Genomic DNA, 22,212 nt, shown 5'->3' with positions numbered 1-22,212 from the left:
GTATGGTGGAGCAAATCGTACTTCCTGTATAGAAGACAATGGGTCTGGATTAATGGTAGGAAATGAAAGCTAGGAAGTGGGCCTAGAGAGACTTTTTACATGTTCCTTTAAGAGATTCATGGTCATTAGCCCTCTCTCTGCCATGGGGGGCATGGAAAGCACTGCTTCAGTGACATTGCAAGCGTAAAACTACATTAATAAACAAAAACCCATTAAGCGCAATATTTCATTACAAACACCAGTTTGCAATATTAGACAAGGCTTGAGGTGAAACAATGACACCAACAAAGTTGCAGGAACTCTAGCCACCCAATTCAAACTGGTTTGTGGACAATCAACGTTTATTCCATTCATACATAAACACCAGGTATATTTACGTGCTTGCCAATTCATTGGTAACCGCGGATAGTGTGTACTTTAGGTTCCTGAAAGACAAATGTCAATTGTTCCCAAGCACAGATTCATGTTCTGGTTTTGGAACTTCTACTGATCATCAAAATGTTCTGTTGTGTTCACTGTAGCGATTCTGTCATCCTTGACTTTAGGAAGTTAACATCAGATACTTTTTTTATACTATTAATTACCAAGTCAAGGGTTGTGTGCAAGATTGGATGGGCCCATCAAGCTTTCTGGTGCACATAATATACATAATCAATTAGATGGAGCTGAATGGCTAGAAATAGGATAAAGATGGAAACCACCTTTTACAAAATGGTCATTACTCTCAACACCAAAAAGAACATTTTACAGTTTCTGTGAATAAAAACTATGATAACATAAGTGCAAAGGAAAGGGCGACCTTAAAAAGGCAAAGAGTTGTACATAGTGACTTGCACAAGATCAGCACTTGAACCAGACAAACCAGATGAGTCAGAAATTGAGTCATGGTTGCTGTTTAGCCACAAGACCTGACCACACATACTACTCAAACTCCAACTAGCTTCCACTGCAACAAACTTGAAAACTGCCTAATCAGACAAGTTTGTGTACAGACAAGGGGATTGCTGCCATTTATGATGTTTAGAGGCCTATATCATACTTCTCTGCAGGACTTTGCTGAAGTAAAAATAAATCAAATAAAATACTATATAGTACACATTTTAATTCATGAAGGTCAAGTTATGTTAAACAAATGTAATTTATATTAGCCAGGAAAGCTCTGACTCCCCTCAATATAAAACAGCCAGTGGCAGATTTACCTTTTTGCTGCACACAGACTCACGCTGGCAGCAGAGACAGCCCTCTTCCTGCAGTGTAGTGGCATCATGTGGCATGTGATGCCGTGTTGGCAACACTGCCATGTGACAGGTCACTGACAGCACTGCAGGAGGGGGGGGCACTGAGAAGGCAAGACATCCAACAACACAAATTGCCACCCAAAGAAAATTGCAGTGCTAGGCCACAGCCTAGGTCAGCCTTGTGGGAAACAAGCGCCTCTAACAGCGCCCCATGATGTCAGACACAACACTGGTTCCACCCACGTGTTTGTTCTACTTAAATGCTTAAGCAAAGTGGAAGCGATACAACCATGTCAAGCAGTAGGCACACAAACGTTAAAAAATGTGAATATTTCAAAATCAAGTCAGGGTTCAAAGTGAAAAGCATGGGCATATTATATAAAATAAAAATGTGGTCGATTTTTGGGAACTGCACCTTAAAACTGAAACAAGCATATACTATTATACGATTGGCATTTATATACTTTTCTAGAGATGATGCTGTAAGGAGTTTTACCATTTACCAGAGGAGAGATGTTGCACTGAACTGCTAATGTGAGAAACATGGAAAGAAATATCATGGTGGATGTTGTTAAACAAGACCATACTAGATCTGTAAAAAAGGTAATCTGCCAAAGGAGACCATAAAAATGCATGTAATTGATCAAAGAACTAGCATGATAGTACAATAAATGGTATCATTGCCATACAAATCTCTGGGGACAATTCAGACACCTTGTACTCGGCACTAAAATTAGACTAACCAAATGTTTATTGAATAAAAGATTTGTAAAAATTCGCAAATACAAAGACACAAAATAGGTTGTGCGGGGGCTATGCAGAGACTGTTAACATTAAAGCACTAGTTCCACCTACTCACTTTATTGTCTAACCTGATATATGGGGATCCCCTGTGCACCAGATACTTGTTTTTGGTGCCAATTACAACAAACAACCACAATGCTTGACTACAGACAAATATGGCTGCTGGACTATAGACAAACACGGCTGGCAATAGAAAGCTGCAAGCTCCTGATATTTCGACTCTCTACTGGCCGCAGGAAATAGCCTTGACCATGCCGCAACTTGTTATCTTCCAGGATGGCCAACTGCCGCTTCTCAGCCAGACCGTCCAAAACGTCGGTTCAGTAAGTGTCAAACTTTAAATGTAGAGGTCTTGCTGCTTTAAGGGACAAAAGGTTACATACTACTAACAAAATGTATGTATAATGAGAATGAGCCACATGAGTGGCTCAGTGAGCAAAGGCATCAACTCTGAAAAGAACAAAGTTTGCAGCTCCAAAAATTTACCACAGGGAAATAAATCCGAACCAAAATTTTGCAAGGGATCAATAATATTGTTGCAGCCTAGAGAAACATGGCCGTATCATAAGAATTTAGCAACAGTATCCAACTACCATGTGGACTTTGTATGCATACACTGTATGATTGTGCTCTATTCTTGCATTGAAAAAATAAATACTGCTAAATGTGAGTGGATACACATGTACAAATCAGCAACTAATCAGTATTAGAGTACATTAAAGCTGACACTTGTTAACTGAATTCAGGTATAACAGATGCTGAAGGACGAAAGTAATTTTCCAATATATAAAAATAGAACTTGTCAAGTTATACATCCATGTTTATTAGAGTGGTAATCAAGGATTCTGAATATGTTTTTATTTTGTTAACTTCTAGTCGCCCACACAATTGTACAAGTAATATGCAGGGTGTACAAATATGCTGCCTTTTCTGTGCAAAGCAGTGGAGACACATTAAAAAGAAAGATAGCAGGTACACTCAAAATATACAATTTAGTAAAAAGAAAAATGTAGTAAATAAAAATGAAGTCTGGGCACATCATAAAAACAAAAAGGACATTTTATTTACATTTACAGCCGTTTGCCAAAATAAATACATCTCTCCAAATCAAAAATATATATTTTTGTTTGGTTACTTACGCTGCTGAAAACATTTGTACGTCATAGTATATACAGTGCTTTAGCAGGCAATCTGAGCCACACCACTGAGTGACGTTTATATACCCCCTACAGAAGTGCGACAGATGTGAAGTTGCAAGCAGATATGCCAGAAGTTCGAAACACATTACCATCCAGAAGTATTAAGGATTAATGAGAGGACGGCACGATTATGCATTATACCATTGACAATGAAAACCTGGTATTTTCGGTAATGTACACAACACACAATAAAAATAGGAGGCTATTGTTGCCTAAAATACACACCAATGCATATGCTGTCTGTGCCATTACTGAAGATCTGCTCTCGCAAATCTCTCACATATTGGTAATTTTGACAGCAATTAACCAATATAACACAATGTTTCTATTTTAGTCTTGATCTCTGCACAGGGTTATAGCACATTACCATGGTAACCATTTCAGGAAAAAAAACACATTTATAGCAAACTACTCAATATTTTGACATTAATACAATTAGCACTGCTATTTACTAGAATCGAAACAGAGATGATTAAGGAAGGCAGATATAAAAGGCTTTCATTTCTGGCATACTAGTACCAGTTGTAATTTTATATTTTTATTTTAAAGTGGTAAATGAACTACATTTTAATTGATTTCAGCCAATTCAAATGGAAAACTTGTCTCTTATACCAGAACCTCCAAAAGAGTTATTTTTATTTCTATGGCACCAACATATTCTGCAGTGCAGGAACATTATTTGGTTTAGTGTAGTTAGGAAAACAGGCTAGGCATGTATCCTATTTTATAGTCGATTACATTATATAGGCTGTGAGCATATATTTGCACAACATAGGAAATAAGAGATAATAAATGAGTGGCATTTTTGTGAAATTGCGAGTAAGACCTCCTACTGTTAATAAACACTGCAATCAAGAGATTATTTAGAGACATTTCACAAATTATGTAGTCCGTCATCCATTTATTTTGGAGAGGGAGACAGAAGACGCAAGATTTGGAGGGCAGACTCTCCAAAACCTTTTAACTTCACGTCTAAGGCTGCGGCCGTGTGCTGCTCAGCCGGGCGATTCGTATCCGGCTATCATCTGGGGGCGCGGACACGACGTCACAGAGCTGGTTTGCCCTCATTGGGCGAACCGCTCACGTGACGCGCTTGCTCTGCAAGCAAATTCAAATTAGCTTGCTCTGCAAGCATCTAAGCGCCGCGCATGCTCAGGTGCTTGTTAACGCTGGCCACACACATTGCTGCAATGTGTTTCATCGCGGCCAACGTGAGCGCGGACGCCCAGCGCCACCCTGGACGAGGGCTAAGGCCCTAGTGCCTGCGCTGCACGCGCATCTGCCATGCTGGCGGCACGTGCAGCCGAGTTCCCCGGTCTGCAGTGAGCTGCAGGGTGAAAGACAGGGGGGGGCGGGGCATGATGGTGGAGTGACGGGGCGCGGCTATGACGTCACCCGGCAGGTTCGCTCTCATTGGCTGAACCGCCAGGGGGCGTGGCCTAGCGCTCCATCGCTAGGTCTTCTCAATTTTTCAGTCTCCTCGAAAAACGCAGCGGGCGGCGGCCGCCCCTCGCAGCGGGCCCAGCACCATTGAGGGGCAGCTCGTCCCCGCAGCGCCTGCCATAGTGGGCATTGCAGTAGCCAGTGGGGACCAAGCCTAAGGCACTTGTGCAATTTCATATATGTTCTCCATGCATTCATCTATATAGCGCTGCATACATTGGGGGCGCAATACAAATATAACATACTTAGGCTTCTTGCTTGTTACCAGGTACACTGAAGTCCTGACCTTAATGAACAGTCTGAATATTGGAATGGACCCAAAGCAAGGAACTGGCAGCTCAAACATTTTTATTACTCACGTCAAGACCTGTAAATGCTACATCAAGGATGCAGAGGGATGTGGGAAATGGGTACAAAGTTCAAAGTTGGTTATGCTGTCTGCTGACTGGCATTTGTGAAGCCAAAATCATCCATGTAATGCAGCATCACTAATCAGCAGGGACAGCAATGCCGGAACTAGTCAGTTACTGGTTCTTTCTTTAAAAGATACGGTGGAGGACTTGGCCATTTTGTACACACCATAACCTTTTTAATGGCTGCAGTGGAAGCACTGATGATCTCTTGGCAATGGGGAAAGGCAGGGTCGTAGACCTGTCAGACATGGGAATGTGCTCATAAAGTTGTATTTTTATTTACTGCAATTAAAAAAAAAAAATTTAAAACCCTTTCTGGGTACTATTTTCTTGAAGCAGTGTCTTGTTGTCAGAGGAAGATTCCAAACCGTATTACCACAGGAAACTAGTCAAAATTCTATTTTGGAAAGATACCAATACATAAATATCATTCTTAAGTGGATTGTTACAGAAAGGGCACCATGAATGAGGTTTCTATTGAAGCATTCTTCCCTCATTTAGGTACTCTACATGGAGTAGCCATATATACACACTATATAGATCAGTGATTAACTCATACATCACAATTCTTTTACTGCACTCGTGGTATAGGGTGTGACCAAAGACTTCAATGGTGTTATTCTTCACATAAAACATTCTCAGTTCCCACACTCCAAGTGATACTAAGAAACCTCATGGTAAAAAAAAAATGACCCAAGCAAAAAAATACCCAAGCCGAGCTCCAAAAAACAAGTGCAGAAAACAAAATAAAAGATGTAGTCCCATTTATGGATAAAGTAAACTAATGGGTTTGACAAGTTTCATGGGTTAAATCTGTTAAAATCTTTTCTTCTTCCTTGTTATCTTCATACATGGTAAACTCCCTCTCCTTACTAATTAATGTTTTCTGAAAGGAAAGCGGATACAGGATTTTGAACATATGATCAGGAGTAGAAGAAAAAACAAATAACCCCTTTTCAGCAGAGATCGAGCAGAGGACTTATAAAGATCACCCACGGAGCTTGCGGGAGGAGAATTGATCCCGGTGACCCACATCATATCATCCACGGCTGCAGAGCACAGAGTGGTAACATGTCCCTAACATGTCTTGCTAATTATACAGTTCTTTGATGTACGTGCAATAATCACCTGTTTTATTAATACAATTTTGTTTATTTACTACACTATGAGGTTTTTTGTGCTGTTTCTTTGTTTTTGCACTAGTTCGGTTTGTGGAGCCATACCACGAGCACAGCAGCATAATCTCTATCATATGTAACAGGTTTCAAATTGTTTTACAATTATCTATATTATATGCACCAATTGAGCACAGATATCACGATTATATGAGCGCAGATCACTTCTTTTTTCACTTAATCTAGTGATGCATGTTAAATTGGTTAAGGACCATGTACAAGGTAAAAAAATTAAAAATAAATAAATAAAACACAAGACAGCACAGATATGAGGATGGAGGCTGAAGGGCTATATCAGCCAACTCATCTCCACTTTCCTGTGAATGATACCAATAGGAGAATAGTTGGTTTTATTTAAGCATTTTTTTTAAACAAATTCAAAAATGTGCCTTTTCCATCCGGATCATACACCGCTTTATAAATGCAATGCTAATCACTGATCTCTAACCCCTTTTCCCCATTACGTAGAAGTAACCAACTACCATCTAAAAAGCAGCATGGGTTCTCGTGTTTTTTGTTTTTGTTTTTAAATATACAATAACAGGGAGCAATGTTAATGTTTTTATTAAACAAAGGTTTCTAAAACAGGCACTTACCATTGAAGTGGAGCTTATTCAGCTTTCCTCAGAAAGCGTCACTAATTTTAACACATCACTGTTATAATTAAAATGTCTAGACGCTGGGATAAAACAAAAATTCCATTCTGTGCTTAAGAAAGCAACTTGTATCTGCTGGAATCTTAAGCCAAAAACTGCGAGGAGGGACTTTTAACACTACACAAGCACCATGTTGCAATCCCACTGAACAGATCAGTGGTTTTAAATGCTCCATCAATGTTATGTCAAGTAATTGCTATGCTAAAAATTACAATCCTAACTTGTGTAGAGATCGATGAGGGGGGAGAAGTATTCTTTTTCTTTGCTTCAATCTTTTTTATTGCAGTTTGAGACATCTTATACTTTACAAAGGGAAAAATCACATTGAAGACGATGCATCTTGTACAAGGATTATTCATACAACATCAAAATGTTCACATCTAAGATATATAATCATTATTCGACTTGAGTATTTCAAGATCTATTAGTTGTTTACATATTATTCCGTGTGTCTTATTAGTGATCTGCTAGTCCGTAGTCTCCGGCATGAGTTCAAAGTGGATAGAAAAGATAAGATGGAAGAAAGATAGAATGGTATATCAGGGGGGTAGGTATGAGGAATGTGGGTAGGGAGGGGAACTTAGTAGGGTAGATGTGCCTGGGATTTTGCTTCCCTATCCTTGGAGCCAAGGCTCCCATGTTCTGTATAACTGCTCACTGGATTGGTTTAGTTGGGCAGTCAACCTCTATGTACATGTCCTTTTGTATACGGTTTCTCTGGACGGGGTGTTAATTTTTGTCCAAGCCGCAGCTATGGAGCATCTCGCTGCGGTTAAGATGAAAGATATCAACTTCTTCATGGGAGTGGGTAATTCTACTCGTGGTTTGGCCAGCACGAATATCAGTGAGTCCAGGGGGGATCCTCAGCTCCGTAACCTCCAGGATTACACACTGGATCATAAGCAATAAGTTCTGCACCGCTGGGCATGTCAACCATATGTGAGCCATATCTCCTCTAAAACCGCACCCCCTCCAACATAGATCGGGTGTTCGAGGGAAGATCTGGCTCAGCCTACTAGAAGTTAGGTACCATTGAAACAGAATTTTGCAAATGTTTTCTTTTGTTGTTATTGTACAAATTGAAGTTTTGGCTGCTGACTCCCAGATATCCTCCCACTCACCCCTCTCTATTTCCACATTGAGGTCTTCGGCCCATTTTAGCATGTAATCATGGTTTGATGTATTTACTGATGATTCTATCCCCATGTATGTACTCTATATCAATTCTCTCTGGTAGGTGCCTTTTTACAATACATTTCACATTTTGATAAATTAGGGAAACTCCCGTTCTGTGAAATTGACGAGAGAAAATGTCTAATTTGGAGGTATTTGAAGAGGTGAAAATAATGTTTGATATTTTTTTTTTGAGATATCCTGGAAGGACAAAACTTTCCCCCTTTCCACCAGATCCGCTGCCAATTTAATGTCCAAGTTTAGAATTTGATTAAATTGCCCTTGGGAACATCCCAGAGGGAAGTCCGGGCTGTTGAAGATCGGAATTAGCAGGGACGGGAAAGTCCTTAATGCATATCTTCCTTTATTTTTGGACCACATGCACCTCATCGATCCCAGGTCAAGCCTTCCCAACTGTGTGTCCCTGGACCCTTGGGACCACAGAACCACTTTGAGGGATAGTGGTTTTGCATAGAATGATTCAATTGCCAGCCAGCAGCAGGTTGTTCGATCATTATTCCAAATCACTACTTGTTTTAGTTGGGCTGCTTGGTAATATTTAATAATATCTGGACATCTGTGGAGCTGCTAGGGATAGTATAACGTCGTCCGCAAATAGTGAGATCTTATAATTATTCCATCAATGAGGATTCCATTGGACATTGACATCTCTAATTTTGGCTGCTAATGGTTCAATTGATATGGCAAAGAGGAGTGGTGACAAGGAGCATCCCTGTCTTGTTCCATTTGTAATCAGGTCCAAATTTCGACCTGGAAGTTTGACATACGCTGTGGGCTTCTGATAATGGGCTTTGACACCATCCAGGAAAGGGCCCTTAAATCCAAATTTTAGCATGAAAATAAACGGAGGATACCTGGCGCTTAAAGAGTCACTGTGTCCTTTTGAAAACAGTCCAGTCTTTAAAGAGTGTCTCAAAGTCCAAAACTTGAAGTGGATTGCTGTAGTTTTTCTTCACTACTGCAGCTCTTCAATACACCTGAAATTGATACAAGGGTACACCATTGCGCAGTACTACTGATGTTGGATGTTAACCCCTTACTAACAACTTCCCCAGTGTGGACTGAATACACTTACAGGAGTGTTTCTTTCAGGATACAGTGGAGACAATCTGTGCTTTATTCCCTTTCCGTTCTTATACACCACGAATCTCCTGGGTGCTTCCTTTGTCTCTTGGGATTTCGTGATTCCCAGAATCCCCCGAACTCCACGAGCCCCCAGACAAGGATTTGAACAATAACAAACAAAGGGGGTCACAAATTTAATTATAAAAAACGGCTTCAACAAGCCTATAAAACGGCTGGTAAACCTGCACTAAAAACAATGGATGATTTACTCACATGTACTCACATATGTACATGCATAACAACACTTCGTAAGGATGCCGTCCGCAGCTTGTGCCTCCTGTGTTTGCTCCGGATGATAAGGGCTCTCTCACAGCATAACTCCTCCGGTTGGTTCTGATAGAGTCTCTCCCCCCACCTGGCTGCGTTCCGGTTTACAGCCAAGGGTTCTGGCAGACTCCTCACCTTTCAAACACTGATGCTGCACTGCACTGCTCACACGGGATCCTAGCTTCTCCTACCCTAACGCGTTTCGTGACGTAGGCACGCCACTTTCTCAAAGGAATCCTTTGAAAAACTACAGCAATCCACTTCAAGTTTTGGACTTTGAGACACTCTTTAAAGACTGGACTGTTTTCAAAAGGACACAGTGACTCTTTAAGCGCCAGGTATCCTCCGTTTATTTTCTTGGTCCTGTATGCAAATTGAGATATTTGCTTTGTGGGAAACCTTTGGCAGCTTTTACCTCTTGTTAATCACAGTTGGTTTTGTTCACGTGTATGTCACACATTTATAGGTGTAGCGCTTGAGTTAGGGTATCACAACAAATTTTAGCATGGTCTGATCCAGAAATAACCATTTTATTCTATCAAATGCCTTTTCAGAGTCTAAGTTAATAGTATCGCTTTTGCATCGGAGAGGTGCACGTGGTCTGTGTTTATGATCTTGCGTGTATTATCCAAAGCATGTCTGTCCAAGACAAAGCCCACCTGATCAATATGTATTAGCTTTGGTAAGATAGTGTTCAGCCGATTTGCCAAGATTTTGCTATAAAGTTTTAAATCTGTATAAAGTAAAAGAAATTGGTTTGCAGTTTCCACATTGGAGTGGTTCTATTCCCACCTTGTGAATGATGGCTATGTTGACCATAGACATGGAAATTTGTATTGGTTCACCCACCAGAAAAATCATTCAACGTTTCGATGGTATACGGGGACAGGATCCCTGAAATTCCTTGTAATGTAGGTTAGTTAAACTATCTGGGCTGGTGTTTTAGCAATCTTCAAAGATTTAATCGCTTCTGATAGCTCTTCCTGAGATATTTTCCCATTCAGGGACTGTAGGTACTCCTCCAATAGTGTGGGGAGGTTGCATCGTTTTAAATATTGTGAGATAGCTTCAGCGTTGGGCTTTCTTTTGGGGATTCTAAGTTATAAAGCTTAGTGCAATAATTCTCAAATTTTTTCCAGATTTGGATACAATTGATGAGATCTGGGATTTAACTCTCAGACCTCTTAGTTTGTTGGCTAGCAAACCGTCAGCTTTATTGACCTTATCATAGTATCGTTGGTTAGTCCACTTCAATGCTCTCTCTACCTCTTCAAGTTGGAGTTGTTTAAGCTCCGGTCTTGTTATTTTCCAACATTCTACAGAGGTTTTGTGGAGGGATTATTTTTTATGTTGTTCTAATTTAATAATTTTATCCGTAATTCCTTTGTACCGCTTCAGTTTTTTGTTTTTTTTTCCTGTATGAGTGTATGAGGCTATGGAAATGAAGTCTCCTCTAATTGATGCTTTGTGGGCTTCCACAACATTGCGGAAGCTGAAACTAAGCCCTTATTTATTGAAAAGTAGTCCGATATGGATTGTTTTTGACAAAGGGCAGACAGTGTCAAGTCGATAGGGGTGTGGTCTGACCAGGTTATTGAGCCTATGTTTGACAGAGGATGCCTGAATATTTTTGGTACCCAGAAAATAATCCACGAGTAGTTCTAGTGGTGCCGAAAAGAGGAAAAAACATTTTTTTTTTAAAGTATAGTCAGGCTGACCCCGGTGCTGTGCCCTCCAGAGATCTACCAAAGAGAAGTTTTCTTTAATAATAAAATCATGTAGTAAATTTCAGGTTCTGGGACATTTCCAAAAGGTTACATACCACAAAAAAAAAAAAAAAAAAAAAAAAAAAACGAAATCTTTAACATTTAGACCTGTAAGAAAGCCTGGACAAACAGCCCAACACTGTAGAGTAATACTAAATCTAGTGATAAAATCTATATAAAATTTTTTTTTTAAAAAGCCGTTATGGTGATCACGATCTAGCTCATCTGTCCAGCCAAAAACTGCCATAAAACAGTAAATCTTAAATGGTGCAGCTTCAAATTGGTTATTCGATTAAAACAAAAAGTCAAAGATAGATCAAATTAAGCAAAGCAGGGAAAAAGATTTCCCTCTAAAAATAAACATTTATGATGGGAAAAGCAAGCATTTACAATATCCACCAAATTAAGCTCATGATTGTAAGTGTTATTTATTGGTGTCTTGAATCTCTTCCCACGAGTCACTGGCACACCAACACAGCTTGATTGTTTCCAATTTTGCTTTTTTTTTCATGTCCGGCATGGTGAATAACTCCAGTTGTTTTCTTTCTGCTGGATTCTGTTGATGTGAATTAATCATTTTGGAGATATGAGAAACTAATAATTTCTGCAAGGACTATGTTCCAATGTAATTGTGTGGTTTGAAGACATTTTCAAGCCTACATTTAGCAAATTGATGATAAAATGCAAATAACACTGATCTAGATGTTACAGGTCAAAAGAATTTTACTTAATTCATTAATACTCGACACTCGTGAAGTTTGCTAGTACTGCACATTCAATAAAATGTGACGATAAACACAAAAACCTGATGCACAGGCAGGAATGTCAGAAGTGGAGGTTGGAAGGATGTATTGGCCTGTGTGTAAGGTAAGCAGAAGGAGCCTCTCGTTGCTATGTACTCTGGATTCCATCCAGGTTATGATACCTTTTATTAGACAAACATGCTGTAAGCTCCATTAAGTTCCCTTCTCCAGATTTGTGCAAATCTATATAGCCTTTAGAAATTCATAGCAGGGAGAAGAAAGAAAAAAAACCTGTAGGGGTGGATGTTAGGGGCAGCAGAATGAGTCATTAAAAAAATCCTGATTTTTACAACGGTCTTGCTGGTTCTGTCGTTACAATGCTGCAAATGTCGAGATCTTCTTCAGCACTGAGGGAACATGCTCGCTTCGACAGTGCTAAAAGCTGGTTAAAAAGGCGGGGTAGTCCCAGGAGTGGGAGGAGGCGATACTGTGCATAATAGTTTCACTTAATTCCTGACTATTTTTCCCATGGAAAGAAAATATAGGCTATGATGCAAAGCTTACAAAGCACCGAGAATATTGTGCAAAGAAAAAGCTTTGCTTGCAATGACATGTTTAAAGGAGTATCCCCTGCTTAATTAAAAGTCATTTGTTTCATTACTTGAAGTGTTCCACCTATACAGAGTGACTCCTACCCGGAAATGACTAAATAGGTTTATGTACCAGTGGTAATCAAACTTGCACAGGAAAAACAGCGGTCATATAAAAATAGATATATTTTAAAACCATTTAAAAACACACTGTAGCATACATAAAATAATGCAATGGATCTATTCAGCAATTAAGGGGTTTAAATAATAGTATGCATCCTAAACTTCTATAGTTTGTGATTTACTATAAATATGTAGTATTTTAAAATAAAAACATAATAAACATAAAGTAACCTGGGGTCAAATTATCATATAATTCGTCAATTTTAAACTTTGTTATCATGGACAATATTTAAACTTTGTTACAAACTAATGCTTACATTTGATTGCTCAGTTGACCCAATTCTGACAAACATTTTTGTTAAACAGAGTAACAGAGGGTTGATCATTCTAAACACAGCGACTTCGCCAATTTCACCTGGAATTCAATATGAGAATTGCCCCTTACCTAATTAATGGGAGTCATTTGACGTTATTACCATACTTCTGCTTAAAAATATCAGTCTAAGTACACCATACAATATGAGAAAAGTCTACTATATCAGCTACAGCACAATGTTCTTTTTGCGGACAACCCTCCCAGCAGATGAAGATCAACCTGTTTATTATGTTGCAAGCCAACACCAACACACAGGAAAAGAGTATTAAAAAGGGTGTGGGAGCAGAGGAGAGAGAGAAAAAAAAAAAAGTCCTGTTTGAAACTTATAAAACAAAATACGGAGAAACACTAAAGGGATGGATACACAACGCAAGAATACTAAACGAGCAAAAAAAGTGGTGCTAAAGCATACTGCAATTCTCAGTTACGGTGCATTGTAAGGCCAGCCTTATGAAGGGAAGGAAGAGAAAAAAAATAAAATAAAAACCAGGAGTTCGGAACAAAGCCAGAATACGAAAGAACAAAGTGGGTCTGGGTCACCTGAGCCCTGCTCGTAATAGTTTTAGTAACATAACAGACAAATACTACCATACAGTATCAAGTTAGGGGTGGCCAACTCCAGTTCAAGGAGGTACCAACAGGTCAGGTTTTCAGGATATCCTTGCTTCAGCACAGGTGGCTCATTTAGTGGCTCAGTCTTTGACCGAGCCACCTGTGCTTCAGCAGGGATAGCCTGATAACCCTTTAGTAGCTCTAGGACTGCAGTTGGCTACCCCCAAGCTAGAGCATGTAACCACACTGAAATATCCAAGCAAGAGACGAATGTGGTTTTCAGTGGAATTTCTTGTCAGGCGCCAAAGCCCTTATCGCTTGTCTATATTTGAAACAGTGGATGCCAGTGACATTAACCATTGCCTGGGCCACATTTTTCAAATTCTTGCTAGAGATCTGGTCTTATGGACAACCTTGGTCCTGAACACACATGTGCAAAGTAAGCCACGTAATATAAATTAAAAAAAAATATATAAAGCCAAACATTGCAGAAGACTAAAATAAAAAGCCTAGTACAAGCACACAAACAGTTAATACTGTCAGTAAACAATGAACGCCTGATCTTTCAAGTGATTTAACTGCAACTCCTTTTTTTCTCCCTACAAGTGTAATTAAACAAGGAGGATTAAACTAAACAAAGTTAACAATCGCATTACAATGTTAACATCCAACTACAGTTTTAGTACGGACTTTGTTTCATGTTATAAATCACATTGAAATAGGAAGTTGTGCAAACGCAAGGAATGTTCACTCTTATCTCTCAAGGTTTACATACCAATACGTGGCTTCACATCGAAACTTCATAGTTTCACTCTGCAGTAAAACAACGAGCCGCCCAGCAAAACTGATCAGTAAGCATGAATTGTCTCCCTAGAAACCACTTTCAGCAGATGTGTGATCTCTTGAACCTTCAAACCCTTACATATGATAAGTCTACAAGTGATCTAAACCTTATAGGAGTGACACACCAACCTGTTGCGTTCTGATCCTCCCCCCTTACCCTCGGGCAATCCAGTAATTACACACAGCACAAGTGAAGGAGGTCAGAGTACACCCACACATGCACCTGTATCACAAGCACTTCTCTCAACCTGATGTACTGTAGCTGTATCCACCCAAGACTTGATACATGCAATACCTTCATTTGTGTTTCTGAAGTACGTCACTATAAAAACCATGTACATTTTAAGGTTGCCTACAACAAAACAAAGTGACATTATCCTATCCGACAAGTCATTGCCCGATTTAATAGCTTTGATACCCATCTAACACCGAACTGTTTAATACCCAACATAGAAAATTAGCTAGAAAACAAGTGTTCCCTTCCTCACCAAAACCACCATGCATAAACAAAAATAATGATTTACAATTTACAGTAAGGCTGCGTCCCCGCTGGCGCTGACCATGCTCATGCTTGAGAGGTGACGTCACCAACTCTCTAAGCATGAGTGCCGGGTGTCCTGCCAATCTTACAAGTTGATTGCGCTTCAAAGTCAATTTTTTTGTCTGCTCAAGCGCCAAGCTTGGGTGAGCGTGCGTGTGCTCACCGCGTGAGCGGGGACTTCCACAAAGACTGCAATAAGTAAAAGCGGCAAGCGCACAGCGCCAGCGGAGCCTAAGAAAGTCAGTCAGGTCTGCAACATCTCCAACCCAACTTGATTTACTGAATATCAAGAGGAACATACAGCATGTAATTACCACCTGGGTTTAGATCCCCTTGTAGGAGACAAAAAAAAAAAAAAAACACTTAATTCAGGCAAAAGCAGAATAGGTCTTGTTTCACAGTTAATAGAAATTTGATTTTTTTTCAAACAAGGCTGAAAAATCAATTGTGTACAACAAAAAGTACCTTCTTCAATATGCTCTGAAGCAGCCAATGGCACCGTTATCGATCGAAAACTCCCACGCAATACTTTGACACTCGTACTATGCCCCTATACCAAATACCAAGACTCTTCACTGCAAAATAAAAAAAGAATTACTAAAAGGATTTATGATGTAAAAGTTTAAAAATAATTTAATCACGAATGGGAATGTACCATTAACGCATTCAGTACCAGAATGCAAAGCATTGCTCCAACAAAGTGTTAAATACATTTCTATGTCACAATTCAACAAAAACTCTCAACAGCTAGTTGGGTGGCATCAATGCAAACGCAAACGTGTGGTTTGATGCATGACAGATTGAAAGTCATGATAAGAACGACATTAAAAATAGCTTGATAAAAAAAGCCAGGTCGCTCTCCCAATTTCCCAACAGGAAGGTTCCCACCCTTCCCCTCCCTCTGGCACTGCATTTGGTGTCAGGCGGTAGTAAGGAGCAGATCCCAGGCCGCTCACCCCACCTCTAGAGGGCTGATGAACCAGGGCTCAGAGGATGCCACAATCAAGGTGGACCTCCCAATATATCCCGTGAATGACTCCCGTCAGTCAGACTTCTCGGAGGAGGATCATCCATGTTAGCGTGGAAAACCCGTTCCATGAAAATAAGAAGACATTCAGCAACTCCATTTTCGTTTGAAATCCCATTTAAATTTTGGACATACAGGACAATGGTTTATATCAAATAATCCCCTTTGGGAATATATGGGGGCATCGAACAATGTACACTTCTGTACTTAGATGACAGTACACTAGAAAAGTCTGACCCCAACCCATCAGACGGACAAATACAGATGTAATGGAGGTGCTGCCTGCAAAAAAAGGGGGTTTCCAATAAGGTACATCTCAGACACTGGTTAACTCCCCTTTGTTAACCGTTACCAGACATCAACCCCTACCTGACTGTATTAACTGTATGACAAAACCAGTAAAGATTAATGGTTTTTTTCCTGCCTCCCACATTGTACTGTGCAACACGTTGGCACCTTACAAATTAAAAAAAAAAAAACAAGTGGGGGAGGCCTCATTTAGTCAAAGTCACTCCAACTAAGTAAATATTGGTGCAAACACAACAGGACCCTTCTGTGGTCATTTGCCCCTCTAGTTAGAATGGGCAAGCCTGTGGCTACAGAGGGATATTACACAGAGTACCACAACTTCTCATTTATTGACCAACCTGCACATTCTTTAGGAAACGTGGGCCATTTAACCCTTTCACTGACAGAGCAATACCTTGTGTGGACTGGCCACCAAAGGGTTAAAAAAAAATCTCTCTGCCCATCAAGCAGCAACACTTAATAAACCCTAAGACAGCTTTGCCCACTATTCCAAAAAAAGCAATCAGGAACAGTACAACTACTATTTATGCAGACTCTATACCATGGGAGCCACCAGCCGACCATCATATCAGATACCGAAACGCACAACGAGGAGAGTGGAGAATAATGCCAGACGCAAATAGGAATCCTACCGCCTAAAAAAGAGCTCTGATGCCAGACAGGCTAGCATCAAAATGGTTAACGCAAGTCCCAGCATTGATTGCCACTTCCTTCGTCCATTAGATTGTTAGCTCCTATGACCCTTTTACCAACATTCAATAACAAGGTTCAGTTTAAATACACCACCACCCCTCCCTGCAGAATATATTGGCACCATATACACAAGATAATAACTGTTCAAATCTCCCATTGTGCTGCACTGCAGCATATGTTGGCGCCATACGCTTCGTTTATACGCTAGCCGGGGAAGGGATTACCTTTCCTATTGTCCGACTTTGTTTGTTAAACGGATTGTATTTATAATTCCCCGTACTGCACAGTCTCCTTTGTAAAGCGCAGAGTACACTGTGGGTGCTATATAAATAAGGCACACACGTGAAACAGACCTGACGAAAGATCCTGGCACTGTACTAATCTGTTTCTACATTTAACTTCTTGTGATGCAAAACATATTGTAAGTAGAGCTCTGCTTTTTGTGGTCAGAGGCTTCCCTTCACTCCATAAGGACTAGTGCTGGTCTCACAAACAGGTCATTTAGTTGCCTCCTAAGGCTACGCTTATAGTGCCGGCGATGTGGCGGCAACGTCAGGCTACGGTCGCTGGAAAAATCAAATTGAGATGACTTCCAGCGATCGCGACCCAGCCATCGCTCCGTCGCACTTACTATAAGCGCACGCAATGGCGGCACTGCTTTTGTTTTGGCGCGGTGCCGCTGTCGCCAGCACTAAGCGCAGCCCAAGTGTGGCATTTTTTTTTACCCCACCATACAGAAGATATTAACTGTTTTGTATTGTACTGCACTGCAGAATACGTTGGCACCATACACAAACATATGAACTCTTTAAACACAGACTATACTGGCACCCCACACACACCAGTTTAAAAAAAAAAAAAACATTGTACTGCTCTGCAGAATATGTTGGCGCTTTCCCCCTAACAAGCCCTTCCCCTCACCTTACTGGCAGCGGCTCTGGCAGACATCTTGTCTCCACGCACCCCCCACCTCACCCCTCTCTCTCCCCCCTGATGGGGGGGTGGGGAGGGGGGGAGAGATTCGGGTCAGCGAGCACCGGACAGCGCAGCGCGGCTCCCCACCTCCTCCTCTCACTCCGCCTGGATAAACATCTCCCGGCCGGGGCGGGGGACACAACTTTCACGGAAAGGGGGGAGCGGCTGCCACCACGGGAGTTACCGGGAGGAGAGCAGCTGGGTGGTGGGGAGTTACCGGGAGAGCAGCTGGGTGGTGGGGGGGAGGAGTTACCGGAGGGAGAGCAGCAGGGTGGTGGGGGCAGTTAACGGGAGAGCAACTGGGGGGGGTGGAGTTACCGGGAGGAGGGTCAAGTCGGGGGCTCCGCTCCACGACAAAAAGTTTGTATCCCTTGTGAGGTCCCCCCCGGGGGGGCTGGCAGGGAGGTCGGCTATGTGCAGCGGGTCCCTGCTCCTTACTTCCCCAAGGGCTGTCTGTACAATGGCAGCGGAAAGCCCGGCTACGTCTGTCCCGTCTCCTCCCACCGCGGCCACACACACACCGCCTCCTCCCCTTCACCAAGCAACCGCGGACATGGCCGCCGCCTGCTGGGAAGAGACCACTTCCCATGACAGGGGGGTGCTCCGTACCACAGCAGCGCGATTATTCGTTTGCTGTTAGCTCGCGGAGGCAGTTATGTATAGGACACGTTAATAAAAAATAAATTAAAAAAAGATGCAGTCTGAATGCAGGAAATGCTGCTTTGAAAATGTAGCTCTCGGCCAAGGAGTGTGTTTGCTCCCGGGCTGGATAACCCCTGTAGCGGGGCTTGATGGTTTATTCCAGCGCTCCTGGGCTGGACTCTGCCGTTAAAAAGTCTCTCAGGCGCTTCCCAGCAGCCTGGGACATGTCATTTCACATGTAAAAAAGAAACTCACGTATTAGAAATATAAAAGAGAATACAACATATATATATATATATATATATATATATACATACATACATACATACATACATAATATATATATATATATATATATATATATATATATATCATAAAAATAAGAGATAATGTGGTACAACTTATATATATGATATATTTTGATGTAGAGGTATCAGTACCCTAACAGCTAACAGCATTTTGTTAGGCACAGAACGGTATCGTCTATTCATTTTTGATATAATATAAATATATATATTATATAACACACAGATAGTGTCGCAATCAAATCCGTTCCAAAAATCATATATACCAAAAACCAGAAATCAGGGTTAAAAAATACCCTCTGGTGGTGCTAAAGACACAAAGTATGATACACACCCAAAAAGAGAAAAGAAGGTTTACAAAAAGCACTCCACTATAAAATCCATCTTATTTTCCATCAATTTTGAGTGCTTTTTGTAGACCTTCTTTTCGTGTCTGTAATATATATATATATATATATATATATATATATATATATATATATATATATATATATATATATATATATTAGATACAACCCAATAATATGTTTTACGTAGGCTACAACTCATTATATCTATACTGTATAATATACATATAAGAGAAATTGGATACAACTCACTATCCCATTGACAACAAAATAATACGTTCCTTCTTTTCAGGTTGTCTCCTTGATAAACAGAAATAGATAGTGGTTGAGGTGGATTAAACACAAAGTGCTGATACAGTGTGCATGGCTTTAAAAAGGACACTTCTATACTTATTTGACATTAGGGTATTTTGCTGTTTTCACTTCTTTGTGAGTGCAATCTTATATTTGTATCCGGAATGATTTGGTAATAAATTGCTTGATCGATGAGAGGCCTTCTCTGGTGCCAATTCTATTCCCTTAGCGCTGTGTGGCTTGGAGAAGGGTTAGCATCAATTTGAAAAATAAGCCATTTGCTAATTACAAAATACCATGTACGTGGAGATTTAGAGATGCAGGCTTCCAATGACTCGTAGTTATCTATTCAATATGTTGTGAAGATGTCTTCCCAGTGCTGGGGAAGAGTTCAGCGTCATTCAAATAAACCCTTCTCCAGCGTGGGGAAGGTAGTTTTACGGCTTATTGAATGATGCCTTTAATCAGTGACTTAAGAAAGTAGCAGTACTAGGCCCAGCGTAAAAACATTCCAGATATATGAAACATAAGGAAACACCATTTGGACCATGTATTGTGAAGAGATTGACAGCATTTGTTTGATAGAGACGGAAGAGAGAGAACCTTTGCAACATACAGTACAGTAAACCCCCTTTTATTTGGACGTGTATGATGTCCAGTACTCCAGGGTTGGAAATATAAAAGGGTGTGGTACTCCATACCTACTATTGACTTTGACCGCTGGCTTTCATATTAACCTCATGGCAAAAACTCAAATTGCAAGTTATGTTACCCTTTAACCCTGCCACTGCCAGGATGTCCAGAACAAGAGTGCGTCTGACATAACTCCAAGGCCACATGCAATCACTAATTCATCAAGCACAGGGCCCTGGCCAGCCCCTCCAATATTAGAAGCAGGCGGAAGCCATAGACACTAAAAAAAAATGGGGTGACATTAAGTAAGGTTATCAGTCATCAGTTTGCCGTCATTCAATATTCACTAAAGAACACTGGTAGGATAATAGGCCAGCAGCAGATACCTTCGGACATTAATTGTATACAAGTTTTCGAAATAAGTCTCCGCTTCAGTACATCTGAAGAAAACCTTGTTTATATGTGTGAAGATCACGTTGGTCCATTAGGCCGCGTCCATGGATAGTGCTTGCGGGCGGAGGCGCGCTGAGGCGCGCTTCCGCTCGGCACTGAGCCCCTACAGCCGCAATGAGAGCGGCTTTAGTAGGGGCTCGCCTACGCTTCCGCAAGCGCGCGGAAGCGTAGGTCTTAGGAAAATTTTAAATCTTCGCGCTTGCCGGAGCGCAGGGCCGGTCACGTGAGAGGTTCGCACAATGAGGGCGAACCAGCTCCGTGACGTCACTGGCCCGCTCGTCGACACGCCCCCGGACGGCGCGCTGTCTAAGGCCAGGGAAAGCACCCGCTTTCCCTCAGCCTCAGCGTGCCTCCGCCCGCCAGCAATAACCATGGCCGAGGCCTTAAAAGGCAGGACAATCTTGGCTGATCTAGCAACCGGAGCCCTGCACCGTAGTATATATACACATCATGGCAAAGAAGGTCTTAAAGTAATACAAATAAGAGTTTCTGACAAATGCAAGCAGCGTCAATTCAGAATCTGTATCCTGATACACTTTGTTTTCTTTTGCAGATTACGTTACCTTTTTTGTGTGCCCTTAACGAACTCTGTTATACATATCCTTATACGTCATATGTAATTTAAATAAAAATGTATTGTGGTTTTACAGAAAATAAAAATACCACTTGTGAGCACATTCACGAGTCTCAGACAGGTCTGCAACCCTGCCTTTCCCCATTATCTCTTAGCATACAGTATTTCCACTGCAGCTAGGGATTCTGGGTAATGACATGTAATAATGAGCTGGGTAAAAAAAAAAGTGACAAAAACCCTCCACCATACAGTGTGCGGCAAATAAAAATACCACGTGTGAGCACATTCACACGTCCCCGACAGGTGTGCAACCCTGCCTTCCGCCATATTGTGGTTTTAAAACTTAACATGCCAGCGTCACTTCTTAATTCTCACGTTCGTCTCATAAAAGTCAACATAACCCGTGAAAGATGTTAAGCTAAACTTATAAACACTTCAGGCCACTGTTCCCATTCCTTACAGTTGGCATTAATACCTGGAAACTTCAATTGTAATCCCTTCATGTTTATATACATTGTATTGTAATGGAGAGGGACGCATCACACCATCGCTGTACCAAAAAATAATTGCAAAAATAGTTATCTTATGGTTCATCATCCAAAAAATGACCCAGGTTTAGATGACTCAAACAGCTCAGCTGCCTGACATCATAAATTACATTAGACAGTATAACCAAGCCACAAAAACATAATGAAAGAACAGAATTTGCAATGCAATGACCAAGCAGAAAGAGACTTATAAAAGCCACTGACCCGTAGCTAGAAACCAGAGACCCATAACTAGTTATTTCCTGACTTCTGATCCTGTGACTTATCTTACCGTGGAGAAGATGAGACATTGATTATATTTCCCTTAGTTACTTTTTTTTTTTTTTTACGTTTGCTAGCAGGACTGATTCACATGGTGACGTGT

At 40.9% G+C, this 22,212-nt stretch overlaps 1 protein-coding gene across 17 annotated transcripts in view; it reads right to left on the bottom strand.

Moving 5' to 3' along the window:
* Positions 1 to 22,212, bottom strand: part of TJP1 (tight junction protein 1) — a 312,644-nt gene that overhangs the window by 78,653 nt on the left and 211,779 nt on the right. The window contains exon 1 of one of the 17 annotated variants that reach the window (XM_075575849.1): positions 17,999 to 18,572. The exons of 13 other annotated variants lie outside the window; for them this stretch is intronic. In XM_075575849.1, coding sequence (XP_075431964.1) covers positions 17,999 to 18,025 — 27 coding nt within the window. In that variant the 5' untranslated portion in view covers positions 18,026 to 18,572. Of the gene's footprint in view, positions 1 to 14,439; positions 14,614 to 17,998; positions 18,573 to 22,212 lie in introns of those variants that run through there. 3 more of the 17 variants (XM_075575851.1, XM_075575853.1, XM_075575850.1) reach the window with 3 other exon arrangements.

Source organism: Ascaphus truei, chromosome 18 (genome assembly GCF_040206685.1).
Source record: "Ascaphus truei isolate aAscTru1 chromosome 18, aAscTru1.hap1, whole genome shotgun sequence".
In the NCBI taxonomy this organism is placed as follows: Eukaryota; Metazoa; Chordata; class Amphibia; order Anura; family Ascaphidae; genus Ascaphus; species Ascaphus truei.
Note: the sequence above shows the minus strand (reverse complement) of the source record. Positions and strands in the feature narration are given on the sequence as shown.